Raw genomic sequence first — 19,996 nt, 5'->3', positions numbered from 1 at the left:
GACCTGTTGGCCCAAGGGGTTGGTCTTCCATTCTGTTTACAGTCGCTGGCTTTAATGGCTTGGCTGTTGAAATCCAGGTGCTGAAGGATAGGGGGTTGTCTGACTCAGTGATTCCTACGCTGTTAAAAGCTAGGAAATCTACCTCTAGGAAGATTTGTCATCAAGTCTGGAAGTTGTACATTGCAAGGTGTGAGTCTCTGGGGGTTTCTTCCCGTTCCTTTTCGGAGGCTGCAATTTTAACCGTTCCTCCAGAGGTGTGGAACAGTGCCTGGCCTTGGGAACCATCAAGGACCAGGCTTCGGCCTTGACAATTTTCTTTCAACGTTCTTTGGCTACGCATTCCTTGGTTTGCACCTTTGTTCAGGGGGTTTGCTATTTGGCTCCACCTGTGTGGTGTCCGTTGCCTCTGTGGGACCTCAACTTGTTACTGTCAGTTATTCAGAAACCACCTTTTTGTAAATTTTCACAAGATTCCTCTGCTTACATTGTCCCAGACGGTAGCCGCCTTGGTGGCGATTTACTTCCGCACGCAGGGTGTCCGAGCTGGTAGCTTTGTCTTGTCGTTTACCTAATTTGGTGGTTCACAGAGATAGTGGTACTTCGCCCTTGTCAGTCATTCCTTCCTAAGGTTGTCTCAGTTTTCCATCTGAATGAAGACATTGTGTTGCCTTCCCTGTGTCCTAAGCATCCTAAGGAGATTGCCTTGCATTCCCTGGATGTGGTTTGGGTGATCAGGGTGTATTTGGATGCCACGGAGTCATTTAGGAAATCCTACTCCCTTTTTGTCCTTACGGATGGACCTTGCAAGGGGTTGGCTGGGTCTGCTGTGACCATTTCTAGATGGATCATAATGTGCATAAGTGAACCAAAGCCCCTAAATTCAGCAATGAAATTGAAGTGAGGTGGAAATGTAGTAATTTAAATTTAATAGAATACCGTGATAATACCGTATACCGTGGCAAAACCTTAATCAATTAATCGCAGCATGAAAATCTGATACCGTCACAAGCCTAGATCAGACAGACGGTAGTGCAGGCCTATTCAATCAAGGGTCAGGTTCCTCCTTTCCCTGTTAAGGCGCATTCTACAAGGGCCCTTAGTGCCTCCTGGGCCTTCCGCCATTAGGTGTCGATGCAGGTCTGCAAGGCAGCCACCTGGTCGTTTGTGCACACTTTTTAAGTAGATGTGTTGGCATCTGCGGTTGCTGCTTTTGGCCGCAGCGTTTTGCAGGCTGCGGTTAGAGAGGACTTGGTCCTCTTTGAGGGTGTATTGTTTTCAGGTGAGCTCCAGCTGTTCCTGGTTGAGCTCCATGTTACGTGGTTAGCTAGGTTTAGTCTTTGAGAATTTTTTCTGCTGTTTTTCCCACCCCTCATGTTTGACACTGCTTTGGGACGTCCCAATGGTCAAGAAGATTCTGGAGCTGTCTGTCAGTGAACGAAAGAGAAAATTGGATTTTTGTCTTAACCGTAAAATCCTTTTCTCTGATGTTCATTGACTGACACAGCACCCACCCCCCTTTGAGTTGGTTTATTTCTTCTGACACTGCTTGCAAGAAAACTGAATGCCTATAGCAGGAAGTGGGAGTATACCCGCTGGGACTGCTCCATAGTTGTGGTGAAGCATTTTTCTGCCTAGTGTCCTGTAGGGGGCAGCAAAACCCAATGGTCAAGAAGATTCTGAAGCGTCAAAGAACATCAGAGAAGGATTTTGCAGTTAGACCGAAATCCTATTTTTTTTTTTGCTAGAAAATTACTTAGAACCCCCCAAATGTGTGTATGTGTGTGTGTGTGTGTGTGTGTGTGTGTGTGTGTGTGTGTGTGTATATGTATGTATATATACACACAGTAAACCCTCGCTCCATCGCGGTTCAGTTTTTGCGGTCCCGGTATATTGAAAATGGAAGGGTTGGGAGACAAGGATTTCGGGCACTAAAATTTGTAAAAATAAATTTTTATTAAACAAAAATCATTAAAAACATCTATTGTTGCAAGCAGATGAATGATCTACATTGAAAATAGGACCAATGCATTGGTCAACAACGTAAGATACAGTATCTCAAGAGGTATTGGACCTCAATATAGCATGGAAACATTCATGTACAAGACAGTTTTACAATTTACATAGATCCATTAGGGTTGCTTCAACACAGGAGAATCCTGCCGACGGATACCTCAATAATCAAGGTGCCGGTCAACAGGGTCAGCTGAGATTTATAGCAAGTATGTATCGTATATTACTTTTGCAATTTGCTCAACATGTTTAGCTTTTCTGTTGAAAGCTTCGTCTGGAGCATACGGTTTGGCTTGTCTGTATAAAAATATAAGTATATTCAAAAAAAAAAAAAAAAAAAAAAAACGGTATATAACTTTTATACACATTCCATAATTGAAAACATTGTCTATGAATATACATAGTATGAATAAAGTTGTATATAGCATATAATATCAATGTAGAAGAAACATTCCAATATTTATATTACTTCTGAAGCCCTAGGGGGTGCAATAGGTGCGCAAGGGTGCAGCCACTAGGAATGCATGTGGGGACCCAAGCCGTATATTCAGGTAGCAGGGCATTATGAGGATATGCATAAATTAGCATAGAAGAATGTATATATATAATGTATATGCATACCTGTACATCATATATTTCGAACTTCTCTGATAGTATAACGAGGAGGACTGTGAATTGATCGCAAAGCTCATATGTTGGGGAACCAGTATTCACGTAGGTGTGAAGGTAGTCACAACCTATGCTAATGTCTGAGTAGAATGCAAAGAGTACATAGATTATATTATGTTTACTATTTATCTGTTGTGATTAGCGTCTATAAGCACCCAATGTGTGTTAACATAAAGGGTGGGAAAGCATAGCTTTTTGTGACGAAAACACCCTTCATTAAATTATATTGTAGAGAGGGGAAGAAAACAAAAAAAAAGAGAGGTTGAGAAGGCCACTGACCCAAAAGGTTAAGTATGCATAGGCTTATACCGCTAGGGGACAAGATGTTTTTGTATGCAACTATATCACACTACATAAATGTGTGTTAATAGACATGATTATCAAGGCGTTCACCACATGTGCAGTAACCATAGGAGGATATACAGGGTAGTTCACTCTCCATATATTAAATTAGCATGCAGGCGCCTTGGATTCAATCATATATGTTTAAATCCTATTTACCAAAAAGAAATAGTATAGGAGTACATCCTGATCTATTGTGTCCTCTAGCGGATGTCTATGCATACCTTAAAGAATTTTAGGTAAAACCACAGGAGAAATCATGCGGTTGTATTAGGGGCATTGAGGGTTAAAACATGCTCACCAGTCCTTGAACAGGAGTATATTTAGAATCTATGATTATTGGACCTGCATTGCAGCTATATAGTGTATTATATTATATATACAATATATATATATATATATATATATATATATATATATATATATATATATATATATATATATATATATATATGTATATAGGTGCATCAAGATTCAAAAAACAAAACGCTATAGAATCATTCACGCACTAGCAGCGCTAAAGTCCATGAAATAAACATGAATCTCTAAATATGAGGATGAATATAGCAATAAAGAGAAGTCCATGCGTGCAGTCCCAGGATATGAGGAGATGATGTAAACGGGTGTATCCTTGCAGACACCCCAAAGCCTTCACCACACCGCTGTGCACACCCTTAAGTGGGGACACTTACCAGAACTAGTCTGAAAAAAAGCCAAATGTAACCAGTGGGAATGCCTTAATCGTCTTACTCCTCTGCGTTGTAACTCCGACAAGGACCACCAAAGGATACCGCATGTACAATCCCCTCATCAGCATAGAAGGTATATATATGGGAAATGAAAGAGCAACATAGCGTAGTCCAGCTAAAACACGTGTGCCTTTATTCCCAAGATTTACCCTTCAAACATTGCACTTACACAAAACAAATCTTTGTAAACATGTCAGCAAATAAGCCTGTTGGTTCCTACCGCTCTCTCCCGTCCTGAACGTGTACAGCCCGGTACCTGGCCGTAAACCTCGGGGGATCGCGTGTCACCACGGCTTGTTGCGTGATTGCGTCACCACGCCCTGACGCGTTTCGTCATCAAGTGACTTCCACCGAGGGCGCGGTGACGCTTCCCAACCACTTCTATTTACCTGGCTGCAAAGAGGCGGAGACGGCAATAAGCCGATCATGTGGTAGAGTGAAGACCGTCCCACTTCCGCCCTCTTCCTCGCAGCCCATCATGTATGCTGCACTTCCGCCATCACACGGCATCATAGCCTTCACCGTTCGGGACCAGATATGTGGAAACCCACACATCGTACGATCCAGATCCGGATCATCGGCTGATCATATAGCCTGTACAAAACCCAATATCAATAGGCAGTACTACATCAGACCCAATGCTGACATGCGGCTATACTTATATAAAGTGCATCATATACATAATATAATATAACGATACAGTAAATCAAATCTTTAAAGAGTTACATTAGAAATAACACTCAGGTTTTTTGTTAAAAACTTTGCAATAGGTCTAATTAATAAATCAGATACCTATATTCAACTAAGAATTTTTTAAGATAAAATTAATAAATAAAGCAGATAAGGAACAACGCAAATGAATGCTGCATAAAATATAAAATATAAATATGAGGGATTTCATAAAATAGCCATGCTTTTATCTCTCATAATTGTGTCAACACACATAAATGCATATAATAAAATTACCACATACATAATCTAGTTGTTAAAATTCATAAAATGTTCTTATAAACTTTTACCAAATTAATTAATACACTGATTAATAATTACTCAGGAAACAAGTAATTGGGGTGGGATCCCAATTGAAATTTTGGGGTATTGAAAAAGTGGATCCTGTATGGAGGGGGTCCAACAGGGTTAGGGAATTATCTAAACGTGAGACTTTTTGGATATTCCAGACCAACTCTTTACACCCGAACGGACTTAACATAGACCTCGACATAAATTGTTTCCTGAGTAATTATTAATCAGTGTATTAATTAATTTGGTAAAAGTTTATAAGAACATTTTATGAATTTTATCTAGATTATGTATGTGGTAATTTTATTATATGCATTTATGTGTTGACACAATTATGAGAGATAAAAGCATGGCTATTTTATGAAATCCCTCATATTTATATTTTATATTTTATGCAGCATTCATTTGCGTTGTTCCTTATCTGCTTTATTTATTAATTTTATCTTAAAAAATTCTTAGTTGAATATAGGTATCTGATTTAATTAGACCTATTGCAAAGTTTTTAACAAAAAACCTGAGTGTTATTTCTAATGTAACTCTTTAAAGATTTGATTTACTGTATCGTTATATTATATTATGTATATGATGCACTTTATATAAGTATAGCCGCATGTCAGCATTGGGTCTGATGTAGTACTGCCTATTGATATTGGGTTTTGTACAGGCTATATGATCAGCCGATGATCCGGATCTGGATCGTACGATGTGTGGGTTTCCACATATCTGGTCCCGAACGGTGAAGGCTATGATGCCGTGTGATGGCGGAAGTGCAGCATACATGATGGGCTGCGAGGAAGAGGGCGGAAGTGGGACGGTCTTCACTCTACCACATGATCGGCTTATTGCCGTCTCCGCCTCTTTGCAGCCAGGTAAATAGAAGTGGTTGGGAAGCGTCACCGCGCCCTCGGTGGAAGTCACTTGATGACGAAACGCGTCAGGGCGTGGTGACGCAATCACGCAACAAGCCGTGGTGACACGCGATCCCCCGAGGTTTACGGCCAGGTACCGGGCTGTACACGTTCAGGACGGGAGAGAGCGGTAGGAACCAACAGGCTTATTTGCTGACATGTTTACAAAGATTTGTTTTGTGTAAGTGCAATGTTTGAAGGGTAAATCTTGGGAATAAAGGCACACGTGTTTTAGCTGGACTACGCTATGTTGCTCTTTCATTTCCCATATATATACCTTCTATGCTGATGAGGGGATTGTACATGCGGTATCCTTTGGTGGTCCTTGTCGGAGTTACAACGCAGAGGAGTAAGACGATTAAGGCATTCCCACTGGTTACATTTGGCTTTTTTTCAGACTAGTTCTGGTAAGTGTCCCCACTTAAGGGTGTGCACAGCGGTGTGGTGAAGGCTTTGGGGTGTCTGCAAGGATACACCCGTTTACATCATCTCCTCATATCCTGGGACTGCACGCATGGACTTCTCTTTATTGCTATATTCATCCTCATATTTAGAGATTCATGTTTATTTCATGGACTTTAGCGCTGCTAGTGCGTGAATGATTCTATAGCGTTTTGTTTTTTGAATCTTGATGCACCTATATACATGTATGAATTTATAGCAGCAGCTTATCTTATTTAGTGCTCAGAAGTAATTTTTTTTTGGCGCCGGGTGAGCAGAGTTTTATTGAAGGATCAGTGAGCGCCATACTTTGCTCCTACATACAATATATATATAATATAGTGTGTGTTTAGATATATATAGACCATATGGAATAAAATGGTGTGTTGCAATTTTTTGTCACACGGTATTTGCGCAGCGGTTTTTCAAACTAAATTTTTTGGGAAAAACAATTGTGAATAAAAAGACCGTAAAGTTAGCCCGATTTTTTGAATGTGAAAGATGGCGTTGCGTCGAGTAAATGGATACCTAACATGTCACACTTTAAAATTGTGCCTGCCCGTGGAATATCGGCAAACTATGCCTAAAATTCTCCATAGGCGTTGCTTTAAAGGCCTTTACAGGTTACCCATTTAGAGTGGCACAGGAGGTCTGGTGCTGCCATTATTGCTCTGACATTTGTGACAATAGCTCACTTGAGTGGTGTGATCACCATTTACATATGCGTGCGGGAGTAACGTATGCGTTCGCATTTGCGCGGAAGTACGGTGGGATGTGGGCGCTTTAAATTTTTTTTATTTTATACAATGTTTGTTATACTTTTTTTTTTTAATTTGTTTTTTGTACAAACTTTATTGCTATCACAAGGGATGAACAACATCCCTTGTGATAGCACGGGCTGTGAAAGATCCTCCTTATAGACAGACCCCAAATCTCTCCTCTGGCCCCAAATGCAGCCAATTGGACCGAGATCGGTCAGATCGGCTGCTTCTCTGGCCGCTGGTGGACAGGTAAACAAAGGGGCGGAACCATAAGTGATGAATACTCGTTGCTCCCAGTTTCCAGGGTTACAGAGAGGGGAACGACATCAGTTCCTCTCTCTGTCCCAGGCAGCTGTCGCTGCTGGCCTCCTCTCTCCTGGCCTCCGCGTTGAGACCAGAGAGCCCAGGATAGGTGGCGACGGGAGGGGGTGGAACCCCCTTCTGCCACTGGCAGAAGTAAATGAGTGGCTAATTAGCCACTCGGATCACTTCTGCTTTGTAGGGAATCGCCGTCTGAAACTAACAGTACTGGGAAGATGCCTGTAGGTGCAGGCATCATCCCGGTATAACCACTGAAACCCAAGAATGTACGGGCACGTCCTTGGGTTGGAAGTTGAACTGCAGTTATGGGTTGCTCTTAGTCTGTAGGTGAGCTCTTCCGTACTTTTGATCGCAAATATCCACAGTACTTTGTACTACCTTAGCATTCTTTGAGTTTGCGGTGTCTCATTAATCTGGCAAACATTTCTGCTGATAGTTGAATGTACATGGGTGTATATAAATAGAATTGTGCGTAGTCGGTCATTATTTATTTTTAAGTTTGTAATTCTTTCAAACAGTTTTTCATACCCCACCTTCAGCACTCCAGCATCAAATGGCTTTGGTTCAACAAAAGGCGGAGGCAAAATGATGAGGGAGCGAGGGTCAACAAAGCCATTGGAGGAGGTAATACTTTATCAGTCATTTTATCCTTTTAGGTAATTGACCGTTTTCCAGTATTGATCTGCAATACTTTGACAATACTGTCCACTTTGTAGGAGATAGAGGTTCCCTGTCTACCTGCAATTCCCCTACCAATAAGCATGACTGCGCTTCCAAAATTTAGTTTGAACACTGAACAGAGGACTTCACCACTTCCTGTGAGACAACCAGTTTCTACTAAGGTACGTGGCCACTTTTTACACTGAAGACTGGGAGTTGCTCAAACCTATGGATTTGTTAGGGCTCTTTAGGTTCATGAACCTTTGTGCCTGGAGGTCATAAGATGCCCAGGCTAAATGCAACATTATGGATTTGGCATGTCATTTTTTTTTTTTTTTTTTAGGGGGGGGGGGGGGGGTGCGGACAGACAGACAGACAGACCGACCTGGATTTGACAAGTACCCAGCTCCAACTTCCGCTCAGATGGCCTAGGCGGTCAGAGTGGAAGTTTTCCTCTCCCCCCTCCCTGCAATCTTCTGGGACACGTCGCGGATCCCAGAAGATTGCCTGTCCACTCAGGAAGAGCTGCGTGACTCGCGTGGTGTGCACCTGGCTGTGAAGCCGCATGCTGTCACAGCCGGGTGCCCACACTAGAGATGCCGGCACCGCGGGGAGAAGAGGGAGAGAACTGAGGCTCCCACTGGACCCTGGGACAGGTGAGTGTGTTTAAAGTCAGCAGCTACACTTTGTAGCTGTTGACTTTTATTAAACACCAAAATGGGTGGAGCTCCACTTTAATGCTTTCTCTGCAGGAAGGTAATGTGTAAGGCCCCTTTCACACATACGGACCGTTCGTCTGTTTTTCATCCATTTGTTGACGGATGAAAAATAAAAAATATAACATAAAAAAAATAAACATCAATGCATTCCTATGGAAAACCTAATGTAAATAGATCATTCATTTTACATCTGTTTTCATCCGCTTCTGTCCATTTTTTGAACGGATGAAAGCCCCATTTTTCGTCCCTTAAAAAAAAAAAATGATCTGGGAACAGCAGATGAAAAGCGGAGGACAGCAAAAGTGACTGAACTGATGAAATGGTTTGTATGTGTGAAAGGGGCCTAATGGTGTGTATCATTAACATCTGCTTCAGCTACACAAAAAAGTTAGTGAAATTAAACGTATAAATTAAAAAAAAAAATTCCAAGCAGGCAGCACTTTATTGCACAAGAGTCATGCTGTGTAATGCACGAATCATGCTATGTAAAAGATATCTTGTTCTCTTAAATAGGTAGCTGGTTGGCAGACAAGCTTGGATATTTGGTTGTTGTATTCTATCCAATTTAGCCTAATTACATTTTTGTACCATAGATACAAGATCACAGCTCTATCTATTCAGTGACATGCCTATTATGTGTACTAAATGCACTTTTGATAAGATCAAAAAAGTTAGACACTGACAGTGGAATTCTTTTTCTTCTCCCTTTCATCTCTGGTGTCTTTTTAACAGTCGTTTTGGTTTTTATATTAGTGCACAAATTCTAAGGAAGCGAGAGGATCAAGAGCTTTCCCTTCTTGCGAGAGGAAGGTGGTTTTCACTTATATTAGCTGTTCATGAACGTTTACAAAATGAGAATTCCACTCTGTCATACACCTTAGCCATCTTTGCTCTCACAAGCAAAAGTGCTGTCAGACCATTTTCCCCTAGTTTCAGAAGATTTTATAAGTAATGTAAATGCCTTAGCAAGACTTTTACCCAATTGCGGAAGAATTTGCACTGAAATGATCTACTCCACTTGCTGTAGATCTTGCAGTTTTCTGGCTAAATAGGGCAACTTTGATTCCAATCAAGGAAGTGTCTTCTTTAAGAATTACTCTGACTAAAAGATGAAATTGGTTACCCATTCTTTGTACACCATTGCAAAATTTTTGATGAGGCCTACTTTAGCCGCCTCCTTAGTGCCGGTTCACACATGTGATTTGCACCGAACTGCTATGCAAATCACATGCGATGTCTGTGCATTGCGAATCCAGCCATACAGATTGTATGGCTGAATTTGCATCACATTGGAACCAAAGTTGCACAGGACTCTTTTTTTGGTCAGCACCAGAATCAGGTCGCATGGGTATTCTCACCTATGCGATCAGATTCTTGTCCGAACTGACAGTTTGCACTGTGATATACAAATTGATCTGGGGATTTTAACTTGGTATTGACACCCCCAGCAATTCGCATTTGGCAGTGTGAACTGCCTGCGAGTCAAGTGCGATGCGGGAACCTGCAGTGGATTCGCAAGGTTCCCACATCTCATATGTGTGAGCCAGCACTTAGTGTGTCAGAGATTCACGGAATGGACCTGACTTTTACAAAAGATTTGACCAGGCAAAACAAGTACCTCCTTGTCACATTGATTTGGTGGATTAAATGGTTTAGGGTCTCAAACAGTGTTGGTGCTGGATTCTAGAACGTTAGTTATGTTATGGCTTCTACTTAGGATCCTGTGGCTGAAGTACTGGTTGGCAGATAAGGCCTCTTATAAAAAAAATTGTGAGAGAAATGCTCTTGGTTATTATTGTCTTCTGTGCAACACTATGGGGATTATAAAGACTTCCTTGGATGCACAGTACTTTTTTTTTTTTTTGGATACATTAGCCTACAAATAGTAAACCTAAATCGGAGCCCTCTTTTAGGCCCTATTCACACTTGCAAATGTAGGCAACTAGGGAATTAAATTCCTCCCGTCTACATTTTACTTTGCGGAAAGATGCGTTTTGGGTCACCCCACAGTCTGTCTTGATACAGACAATGATCAGGCTTGATTTTTGCTTATTCATCTGTGATGCTTCAACCCAGATCACTATGTGGAATTGAGTAGGACATTTTAATTGGTGTGACCCTTTAGGAGCACATCTCTGTATCTATTTTTGTTAGGAGAAATACCTTTTAATATTGTAGCCTGTCCTATAGTTATTACTTTGGCTCCAAGGTTATTGGAATTAAAAATGTTATTCCTATTCTGCATAGGGAGCAGGTGGCTGAGACCTGAACTTGTTTTTTTAATAAAAAGTTATGTTAACATTTGTCCTTAAGAAAGTCACCTAAGAGAGCCCTCATTCTGGCTGCCGGTTTAGTTTGTTTTTTTTTTCTTTCATCTAGCATTTTACTCCTGTAGATGGCACTATAACACGCTCATTTATGGCTGACCTTCAGCCAACAGCTATGTTTCCGTGAACTCAAAGGGAATTTTACACCAAGGACTCCTGTTTAAGATTCTCATAGGCGGAAAATAACTTTTTTTTTTTTTTTTTTTTTTTTTCCTGTTCTCCTACCATTAAGTTATGTAACTTAAGCCTGTTTTCTTTGTTTTTCCAAGACAAGCGATGAGGTGAAGATTGGTGAAAAGCTAGTGAGTAATTCAGATTTTGTTGCAAATATGTATGTTTGTGTGTGTGTGTTTGTATATATACAGTAGCTCACAAAAGTGAATGCAACCCCTCACATTTTTGTAAATATTTTATTCTCTTTTCATGTGACAACACTGAAAAAATGACTCTTTGCTGTGTACATTTGCTGTCCCCTCAAAATAACTCAACACACAGCCATTAATGTCTAAACCACTGGCAACAAAAGTGAGGAGACCTCTAAGTGAAAATGTCCACATTGGGCCCAATTAGCCATTTTCCCTCTTCGGTGTCATGTGACTCGTTAGTGTTACAAGGTCTCAGGTGTGAATGGGGAGGAAGTGTGTTAAATTTTGTTATCACTCACTCATACTGGCCACTGGAAGTTCAACATGGCACCTCATGGCAAAGAACTCTCTGATCTGAAAAAAAAAAACAAAAAAAAAAATTGTTGCTCTACATAAAGATGGCCCAGGCTATAAGACGATTGCCAAGACCCTGAAACTGAGCTACAGCACAGTGACCAAGATCATACAGCGGTTTAACATGACAGGTTCCACTCAGAACAGGCCTCTCCATGGTCGACAAAAGAAGTTGAGTGCACATGCTTGACGTCCTATCCAGAGGTTTTCTTTGGTAAATAGACATATGAGTGCTGTCAATGTCAATGCTCAGACCATATGCTGCACACTGCATTAAATTGGTCTGCATAGCTGTTGCCCCAGAAAGAAGCCTCCTCTAAAGATGCACAAGAAAGCCCACAAACAGTTTGCTGAAGACAAGCAAACTAAGGACATGGATTACTGGAACCATGTCCTGTGGTCTGATGAGACCAAGATAAACTTATTTGGTTCAGATGAGGTCAAGCGTGTGTGGCGGCAACCATGTGAGGAGTACAAAGTGTGTCTTGCCTACAGTCAAGCATGGTGGTGGGAGTGTCATGGTCTGAGGCTGCATGAGTGCTGCCGGTACTGGGGAGCTACAGTTCATTGAGGGAACCATGAATGCCAACGTGTACTGTGACATACTGAAGCAGAGCATGATCCCCTCCCTTCAGAGACTGGACTGCAGGGCAGTATTCCAACATAACGACCCCAAACTCCCCTCCAAGACGACCACTGCCTTGTTAAAGAAGCGGAGGGTAAAGGTGATGGACTGGCCTAGCATGTCTCCAGACCTAAACCCTATGTAGCATCTGTGGGACATTCTCAAATGGAAAGTGGAAGAGCGCAAGGTCTCTAACATTCACCAGCTCCGTGATGTTGTTATGGAGGAGTGGAAGAGGACCCCAGTGGCAACCTGTGAAGCTCTGGTGAACTCTGTCCAAGAAGGTTAAGACAGTGCTGGAAAATAATGGTGGCCACACAAAATATTGACAATTTGGGCCCAATTTGGACATCTTAAGTTAGGGGTGTACTCACTTTTGTTGCCAGCGGTTTAGATATGGCTGTGTGCTGAATTATTTTGAGTGGACAGCACATTTACACTGTTATACAAGCTGTACACTCACTACTTTACGTTGTAGGAAAGTGTCATTACTTTTTTTAGCGTTGTCACATGAAGATATAAAACATTTACAAAAATGTGAGAGGTGTACTCTTTTTTGTGAGATACTGTGTAGGGATGTGTGTGTGTGTGTGTGTATTTTCATGTGTTTATGATGCTGCATTTATAATTGTAATGTTTTCCTGCTTCTTTCTCTCTTTCTCTAGTGTATCATTTCTACTGATGCTCCAGACTTTAACTTCTCACATCCAGTTGTGAAAGCTATCAGCTCCAGTGAAGAGCCGACTGCATCGCCAGTAAGCATAAGCCCCTTAAAAGTGCAGCGGATAATTATAAACTGAAGCATTAGGACATGTCAGTTTGCTTTGTCTATGCATTGGGCAATTCTACCGAGCAGGGCTGGTGTGAATGGGCCTTAGCAGAGTAAGACCCCTTTCACACTGTCTGGAGTCGGCCAGCAGATCCATCCGCTCAGCAGGGGATCTCTGCTGATCCCCGCTGAGCAGGTAGATGACGGGTCCATTTCACTGATACAGACACAAGCCCGCTGTTCTCTGTGGGGCTGTCGTAAGGAAACGGACCTCTGATCTTATCCAATCCCTGTCTGTTTTATGCAGACAGGATGGAATCTGTTGTCGGCGGGTGTCAGCGGACACTTCTCCGGTGACATCCGCAGCTCCATAAAGAGCAATGATTGGTTGGATCGGGCTCGTCTGAAAAACTGACGGACCCGACCTGTCCGTCAGTGTGAAAGGGGCTTAACTTTGCTGTAGCAAAGGGCATAACAAATCCTCTTAAAGTCACTAGGTTGTTGCTAAAGCATCGGAGAGGCCTGCAGGAAGTCTTTTGTAAATATTTACTTTGCCGAAGACTTTTAGGCTCCGTTCACATGTAGGCGTTTTTGGAGCGTTTTTCTGCTCACTGATCAGCTCTCAAAACGCCCAACAAGACAAATCCCATTCATTGCAATGACCCCTGTTCACATCTGAGCGTTTTGACGCCCTAAGGAAAACGCCCAACGCGCAAAAAAGTACTTGAGCTTCTTTTTGGGCAGATCACAGGCGTTTTGTCCTAGACCTCAATGTAAAGTGATATTTGGCGTTTCACAGGCGTTTTACAAGCGTTTTGTTGCTCCTGATCAGCTCAAACAGCACAGCTCTCCACCCAGGTCTCCACCCCCTTGGCATGCCTCTGCTGTGAGCACATTTTCCTGAAACATGGAGAACAGCAGTTAGGCAGTTTAGGTGACCAGACCCTGCCATACCAAGGTGACCGTAATGAACTTTACTGACTTAGCCTGCTGCCATACCAGGGTGACCGTAACGAAGTTTAGCTGACTTAGCCTGCTGCCATACCAGGGTGACCGTAATGTAGTTTAGGTGAACTGACTCTGCTATGCCAGGGTGACCGAACTCAAGGTGACTGTGAACTGACTCTACTATGCCAGGGTGACCAAACTCTTCCATGACAAGGTGACCGTAATGAACTTTACTGACTTAGCCTGCTGCCATGCCAGGGTGACCGTAACGAAGTTTAGCTGACTTAGCCTGCTGCCATACCAGGGTGACCGTAATGTAGTTTAGGTGAACTGACTCTGCTATGCCAGGGTGACCGAACTCAAGGCGACTGTAATGTAGTTTACAATGAACTGACTCTACTATGCCAGGGTGACCAAACTCTTCCATGCCAAGGTGACCGTAATGTAGTTTAGGGTAAATTGACTCTGCTATGCCAAGGTGACCGTAATGTAGATATATATATGGAATCAAAAAACAACATTTTGAAGCCCCAAAACCCAATAAATGCCCCTAAAAAGTGCCTAGGGTTTTGGATCATGCCCCAGGGACTATGAATCAGGCAAAAAAAAGTTCTTAAAAATTGTCGTTTTTGATAGAGAGCCAATTATTGAAAAAATTAAAAAAAAATAAAAATAAAAAAGATTTCTTTGGATTTAGTGTCTGGGGGGTCTAAAAAGTGTACCTGTGAAGTTTCAGCTCTGTAGCATGTCCAGAACCATAAAAAAAAATCATGCAGAAGAGGAGGTCCCTGGGAGGTCCAATGCAGAGGAGGAGGTCCCTGGGAGGTTCCTTTGCAAATGTTGTAAAAAAAAAACACTCTGCTTTTCCATTGGTCACCTCATTACACAAAAACACCTGTTAAAAATGCCCAAAAAAAGCCTGTAAAACGCTTGCAAAAACGCCTATTAAAATGCCTGTAAAACGCCTGAAAAACGATAAACAAACGCCTAAAAAAACGCCAACGCCTACATGTGAACGGAGCCTTAGCTTGTCCCCTCCAATGCTTCACGGTTGATCAGCAAATCTGCTCTTCATGCCATCAAAACCAATAGCAGAAGTTCATCATATACCTTTTGTAGTTCAGGGCTCGTGTGTTCCTGCTGCAAATGTCAAGGTAAGTAACATACATTAATGGGTATAAATTGGTTATTTTATTTTCCCTTTGTAAACAAGTAGAATTCCATACTAAATATAATAAATTAAAATGCCCCCTCCCCCTTCCTAGCACTTATGCTGACTAACCTGTATAAAAGATGTATATACTTGCCTATTGGCAGCCTTGTACAATTGGGTCAAGTGATCCCATGTCAACCAGCTGTGGCTGCAGGGGATAGGAGAGCGCACTCAACAGCCGGTAATGCCTGGGAGTGGTGACATCACTCATAGACTCTTATGGCCCATCCGTTGTACTTTCTTTTCTCCCATGCTGCTGCCACTCACTGGCACAGGGGAGCCCAGTCTCATGACTGGGAACGTACTGCTAATATGCAAGTATATAGTGCATTCATAATGTATTTGGACCCGCATCACTTCAATTTTGTTATGTTGCAGCTTAATGCTACATTTTCTTTTATAAATATATTTTCATTTATGTACATTTACTTCCCCATAATGACAAAGTGAAAAGCTTGTTTGGCTGTACTACTCCTGTGAATCACAGGAGTGCAGTTCATTTTGCACTCCTTTGACCCGTTTTCAGCACACAGCGGGCTGAAGTGTGCTGATGTCACAGAGCCGGTCCAGGCTCTGGCAAGATCGCAACTATGAGGTCAGGATCCACTCGCATGCCTGGACTGATAGCCGGCTCAGCCTTTCAGCGTGTCGCAGTTCTCTTCTCAGGGAGCTGTGAGAACCCAGCGATCTGCGGTATTCTCAATGTTCGAGCCAATGGGAGACTGATGCAACATCGGACCAATGCTGCATCCACCTAGACAAGTATAAATCTAAAAAAATAAAGTCCAGACCATTTACTCATGGTGTTGTTGAAGCACCTTTGGCAGCAATTACAGCCTCGAGTCTTTGAGTATGACGTGACAAGCTTTGCACACCTGGATTGGGGGATTTTCTGCTATTCTTTGCAAATCCTCTCAAGCTCAATCAGGTTGGGTGGGGACCGTCGGCGTACAGCCATTTTCAGGTCTCTCCAGAGATGTTTAAGTCAGGGTTGTGGCTGGGCCGCTCTAAGACATTCACCGTTGTCCCTAAGCCACTCCTGTGTTGGCTGTGTGCTTTGGATCGTTATCCTGTTGGAAGGTAAACCTTTGACCCAGTCTGAGGTCCTAAGCACTGTGGAACAGGTTTTCATTGACGATATCTCTGTACTTTGCTCCATTCAGATTTACTTCAACCCATTCCCTGCTGCTGCTTACATCACTGTTGGAATTCAATCGGGCAGATGAGCAGTGCCTGGTCTCCTCCAGACTTAGAATTTGAGGCCAAGCCGTTTAATCTTGGTTCCATCAGACCGGAGAGATATTCTTTTATCGCAGTCTGAGAGTTTTTTAGGTGCTTTTTGCAAACTCCAAATGGGCTTTCGTGTGTTTTGCACTAAGAGGCTTCTGTCTAACCGCTCTGCCATAAAGTCCTGATCGGTGGAGGGATGGTTGTTCTTCTGGAACTTTTTCTCATCTCCACACAGGATCTCTGGAGCTCAATCAGAGTGACCATCTGGTACTTGGTCACCTCTTACTAAGGCACTTCTTCCCCGATTGCTCAGTTTGCTTGTGCCAAACTTCTTGCATTTGAGAGTTACGAAGGCCACTGTTCTCTTGGGAACGTGCAGTGCAACACCACTTTTTTTTTTTTTTTTTTTTTTTTGTAGCCTTCCCCAAATCTTTACCTTGCAATAATTTTGTCTGAGCTTTGCAGAAAGTTCCTTTTGATCTCATGACTTTTTCTCGGATACCGTATGTATTGTCAGCTGTGAGGCCTTTTTATAAAGCGTTGTGTGCCCTTCTAAATCATGTTCAATCAATTTACGTAATTTACCACAGGTGGGCTCCAATCAAGGTGTAGAAACATCTCCGCAAAGATCAAGAGATATGGAAAAAACCTGAGCTAAATTTCAAGTGTTATTGCAAAGGTTCTGAATATTTAATGTCAATGTTATACTTCAGTTTTTCCCTTTATTTTTATACATTTGCAATTGTTCCTAAAATTCTGCTTTCACTTTGCCGGTATGGGGTACTGAATGTGTAGATTAGTGAGAGAAAAAAAAAATTTAACTAAAGGACCAAACCTATTTCGGACACTTGTTGCTTACAAGTTAAAAATCAATGTTTCTCTATCGTCCACTGACAGACGCAGCCTCATTTTCATGAGCTGTGTGGGATATGCTGCCACCTGCAGGTGTAGTCTAGGCAGTACGTTAGTACAAAGTTTTAGCATATACACGCCCACAGGGCTGTCCTTCCAGACATAACCCTCACAGACACAGCCCAGCACATCGGTTTGTTTCTGCCTAAAGAAGGACCTAGGTTTCCTGCTGGCACTCCGATCTCAGTTTTTTTTATTATTTTCAGAATATTTTCTTTTATTTCTCTTTACTCGCTAGCTGGTGTTCAGGAAAGAATTTTCCTGGTGATCTACAAGCAACGATGCCGGCTGGGGCTTCGCACTGGATAATCTAGATCCTTATGGTTCCCCCCCCCCCCCCCAGCTTGGCCTATGAGTGTGAGCAGGTTATATTAAAAGATCCCCCTGGCCTGCCCCATCTGTTTGTCTTATTCCCCCCATCTTGTCTCCAGATTAAACAAATCTACCCTTGTGCCTATGGAAGATTCCCCCTCTTTACAGACCCGGTGGACTGGCAGGTGGAATCCCTTTCCCGCCATCTTCACGTGTTCACGCCAACCGGTATTTGTATCAGTCTCAGACGGTGAACGAGTGGATTAGGGGTTTGCGGGAGACTATGGACCCCGAGACTCGCCCTCTGGAACAGCTGGAACTGTTGGACCAGGTGATCCAGGCTCTGGTGTTCCTGAGTGATGAGTCTATAGATGCGGCTCCCCTGGTGGCCAATGTTTTGGCCGTGGGCATTGCCTTGAGACGCATGATTTGGCTGAAGAGCTGGTCGGCTGACCAAGCTTCTAAGAAGGCCCTAGCTGACCTCCCCTTACTGGGAGAGCATTTGGCGACTCATTGGATGAGTTGATCAAGGGCTTGACTGGCAGGAAGAGTACTCTTCTTCCTCAAAGGGTAAGACTTCCTGTACTAAGAGGGTTCCTTTTTTCTGCTCACAAGCGTTTTTTTTTTTTCTCGTGCCCCTGGGGCGAAAGAAAAAATTAAGCTGTTCAGAGCTTCTGGAGGGGCTAAAAAGCATTGGGGCAAGCCCGGTCAGTCAGGCTGCTGCCAAGTCCTCTTCAGCATGAAGGGGGGCACTCAACCGGCTCAGGGGTGGGGGGGATGCCTGCAATTCATTCAGGACAATTGGGTTCACGCACTGATTTTTTTCCCGGGTACAAGATCGAACTCTAGTCCCGGCCAGGGGACAGGTGTTTTCAGTCAAATTTTCACCTGTCTCCAGAGCGTTTGAAGGATCCGTGGGAGGCTCTGCAAGATCTCCTGGCTCAAGGGGTGATTGTGCTGGTTCCTCAGCGGGAACGCGCTCAAGGTTTCTATTCAAAGCTGTTCACAGTGCCCAGAAAAGAGGGCAAGGTGCGCCCAATGCTGGACCTCAAGGCTCTGAACCGCTTTGTGCGGGTGCAGATGTTTCGCATGGAGTCCATTCGGTCAGTGGTGGCATCATTGAATCAGGGGGATTTTCTGGCCTCCATCGATCTCAGATGTGTATCTCCACGTCCCCATTTTCGATGGCTACCAGCGATTCCTCTGCCTTGCGGTGGCAGAGTAGCACTTTCAATTTCTGGTATTACCCTTTGGTCTCGCCTCGGTTCCCAGAGTATTTACCAAGGTCCTGGCCCCCAGTGCTGGCCTTGTTATGTCAGCGGGATATTTCAATTGTGGGATATCTGGACGATCTGCTGTTGCGAGCAGTCTCCACCTCGGATCTGCTGGGCAACCTCTCTATCACGATTCAGACCCTTCAGGAATTCGGGTGGATGATCGATTTAAAAAAAATCTGCTCTGACACCTTCAGTGGACTGAAGGACTTAAACAACGTTCTTGGTTAGGGCTCTTGTCTATACACTTGCGCAGAATTTTTGGTCAGCAGCATTACCCTGCAAAAAGCATGCGGGACGTTTATCTCTTTGAGGGAAACGCTTGGTCCTGCTTTGGATGATTACAACCAGAAAGTGACTGGGTGGGTAAGAGAACCCGGTTACCACTTAAAGTAGTCAATGCCTACGGTTCCGAAATCTGCTGCTCCATATATGTTCAAGACCTAGACCCAGTTCCGCGAGAATCTATGAACTCAAAAGTCCTCCATGCCTGAGGACCACCTAATACAGGGGTGCCCACCACTTGTACTGGAGGGGGGAGATTTGCTGGCCTTCATGGCCTCTCGATCATCTTTGATCACAAGGCGTGATTATTCCTTTTCCATGGGCAGAGGTTATGTTTTTTACTTGAACCTCTTCATGGTTCCAAAACTAAGCGACGGTCTTTACCCCTTTATAGATCTCAAGAGATTCAGTACTCAGATTCTCAGTGTACAGAAGTTCAGGATGGAATTAATGCAGTCTGTGGTGGCCTGTCTCCAGTAGGGAGATTTTTCTGACGTCTTGGACATCAAGGATGCTTATCTGCATGTTTCGATCTTTCCACCTTACCAAAGGTTTCGCTGTTTGCGGCAGAGGACTGCTAATTTCAATTTTATGGCCCTGCCATTTGTTTTGTCGCCAGCTCAGTGTTCACCAAGTTCCTGGCCCCAGTTCTGTTACTTCTACATATCCTTAATATTACTGGTATAGCATATCTGGATGACTTGGTTCTGAGGGAGCGATCTGCTTCGTTATTGGAGACCAATGTGTCTCACAGGATGCACATTCTGCAGAGGTGTGGGGTC

General features: G+C 43.1%; 1 protein-coding gene across 1 annotated transcript in view; it reads left to right on the top strand.

The window, feature by feature from the left end:
- NUP153 (nucleoporin 153) overlaps positions 1-19,996 on the top strand; it is a gene marked incomplete at its 3' end in the record, with an annotated part of 225,693 nt that overhangs the window by 97,387 nt on the left and 108,310 nt on the right. Inside the window, exons 11-14 of the mRNA XM_082258966.1 lie at positions 7,740-7,845; positions 7,938-8,063; positions 11,197-11,229; positions 12,937-13,026. Of these exons, the coding sequence (XP_082115092.1) occupies positions 7,740-7,845; positions 7,938-8,063; positions 11,197-11,229; positions 12,937-13,026 (355 nt within the window). The remainder of the gene's footprint in view (positions 1-7,739; positions 7,846-7,937; positions 8,064-11,196; positions 11,230-12,936; positions 13,027-19,996) is intronic.

This window comes from Pelophylax lessonae, assembly GCF_965119305.1.
Source record: "Pelophylax lessonae genome assembly, chromosome: 5".
Lineage (NCBI taxonomy): Eukaryota > Metazoa > Chordata > Amphibia > Anura > Ranidae > Pelophylax > Pelophylax lessonae.
The sequence above is the reverse complement of the archived record's forward strand: the minus strand, read 5'-3'. Positions and strand labels throughout refer to the sequence as shown.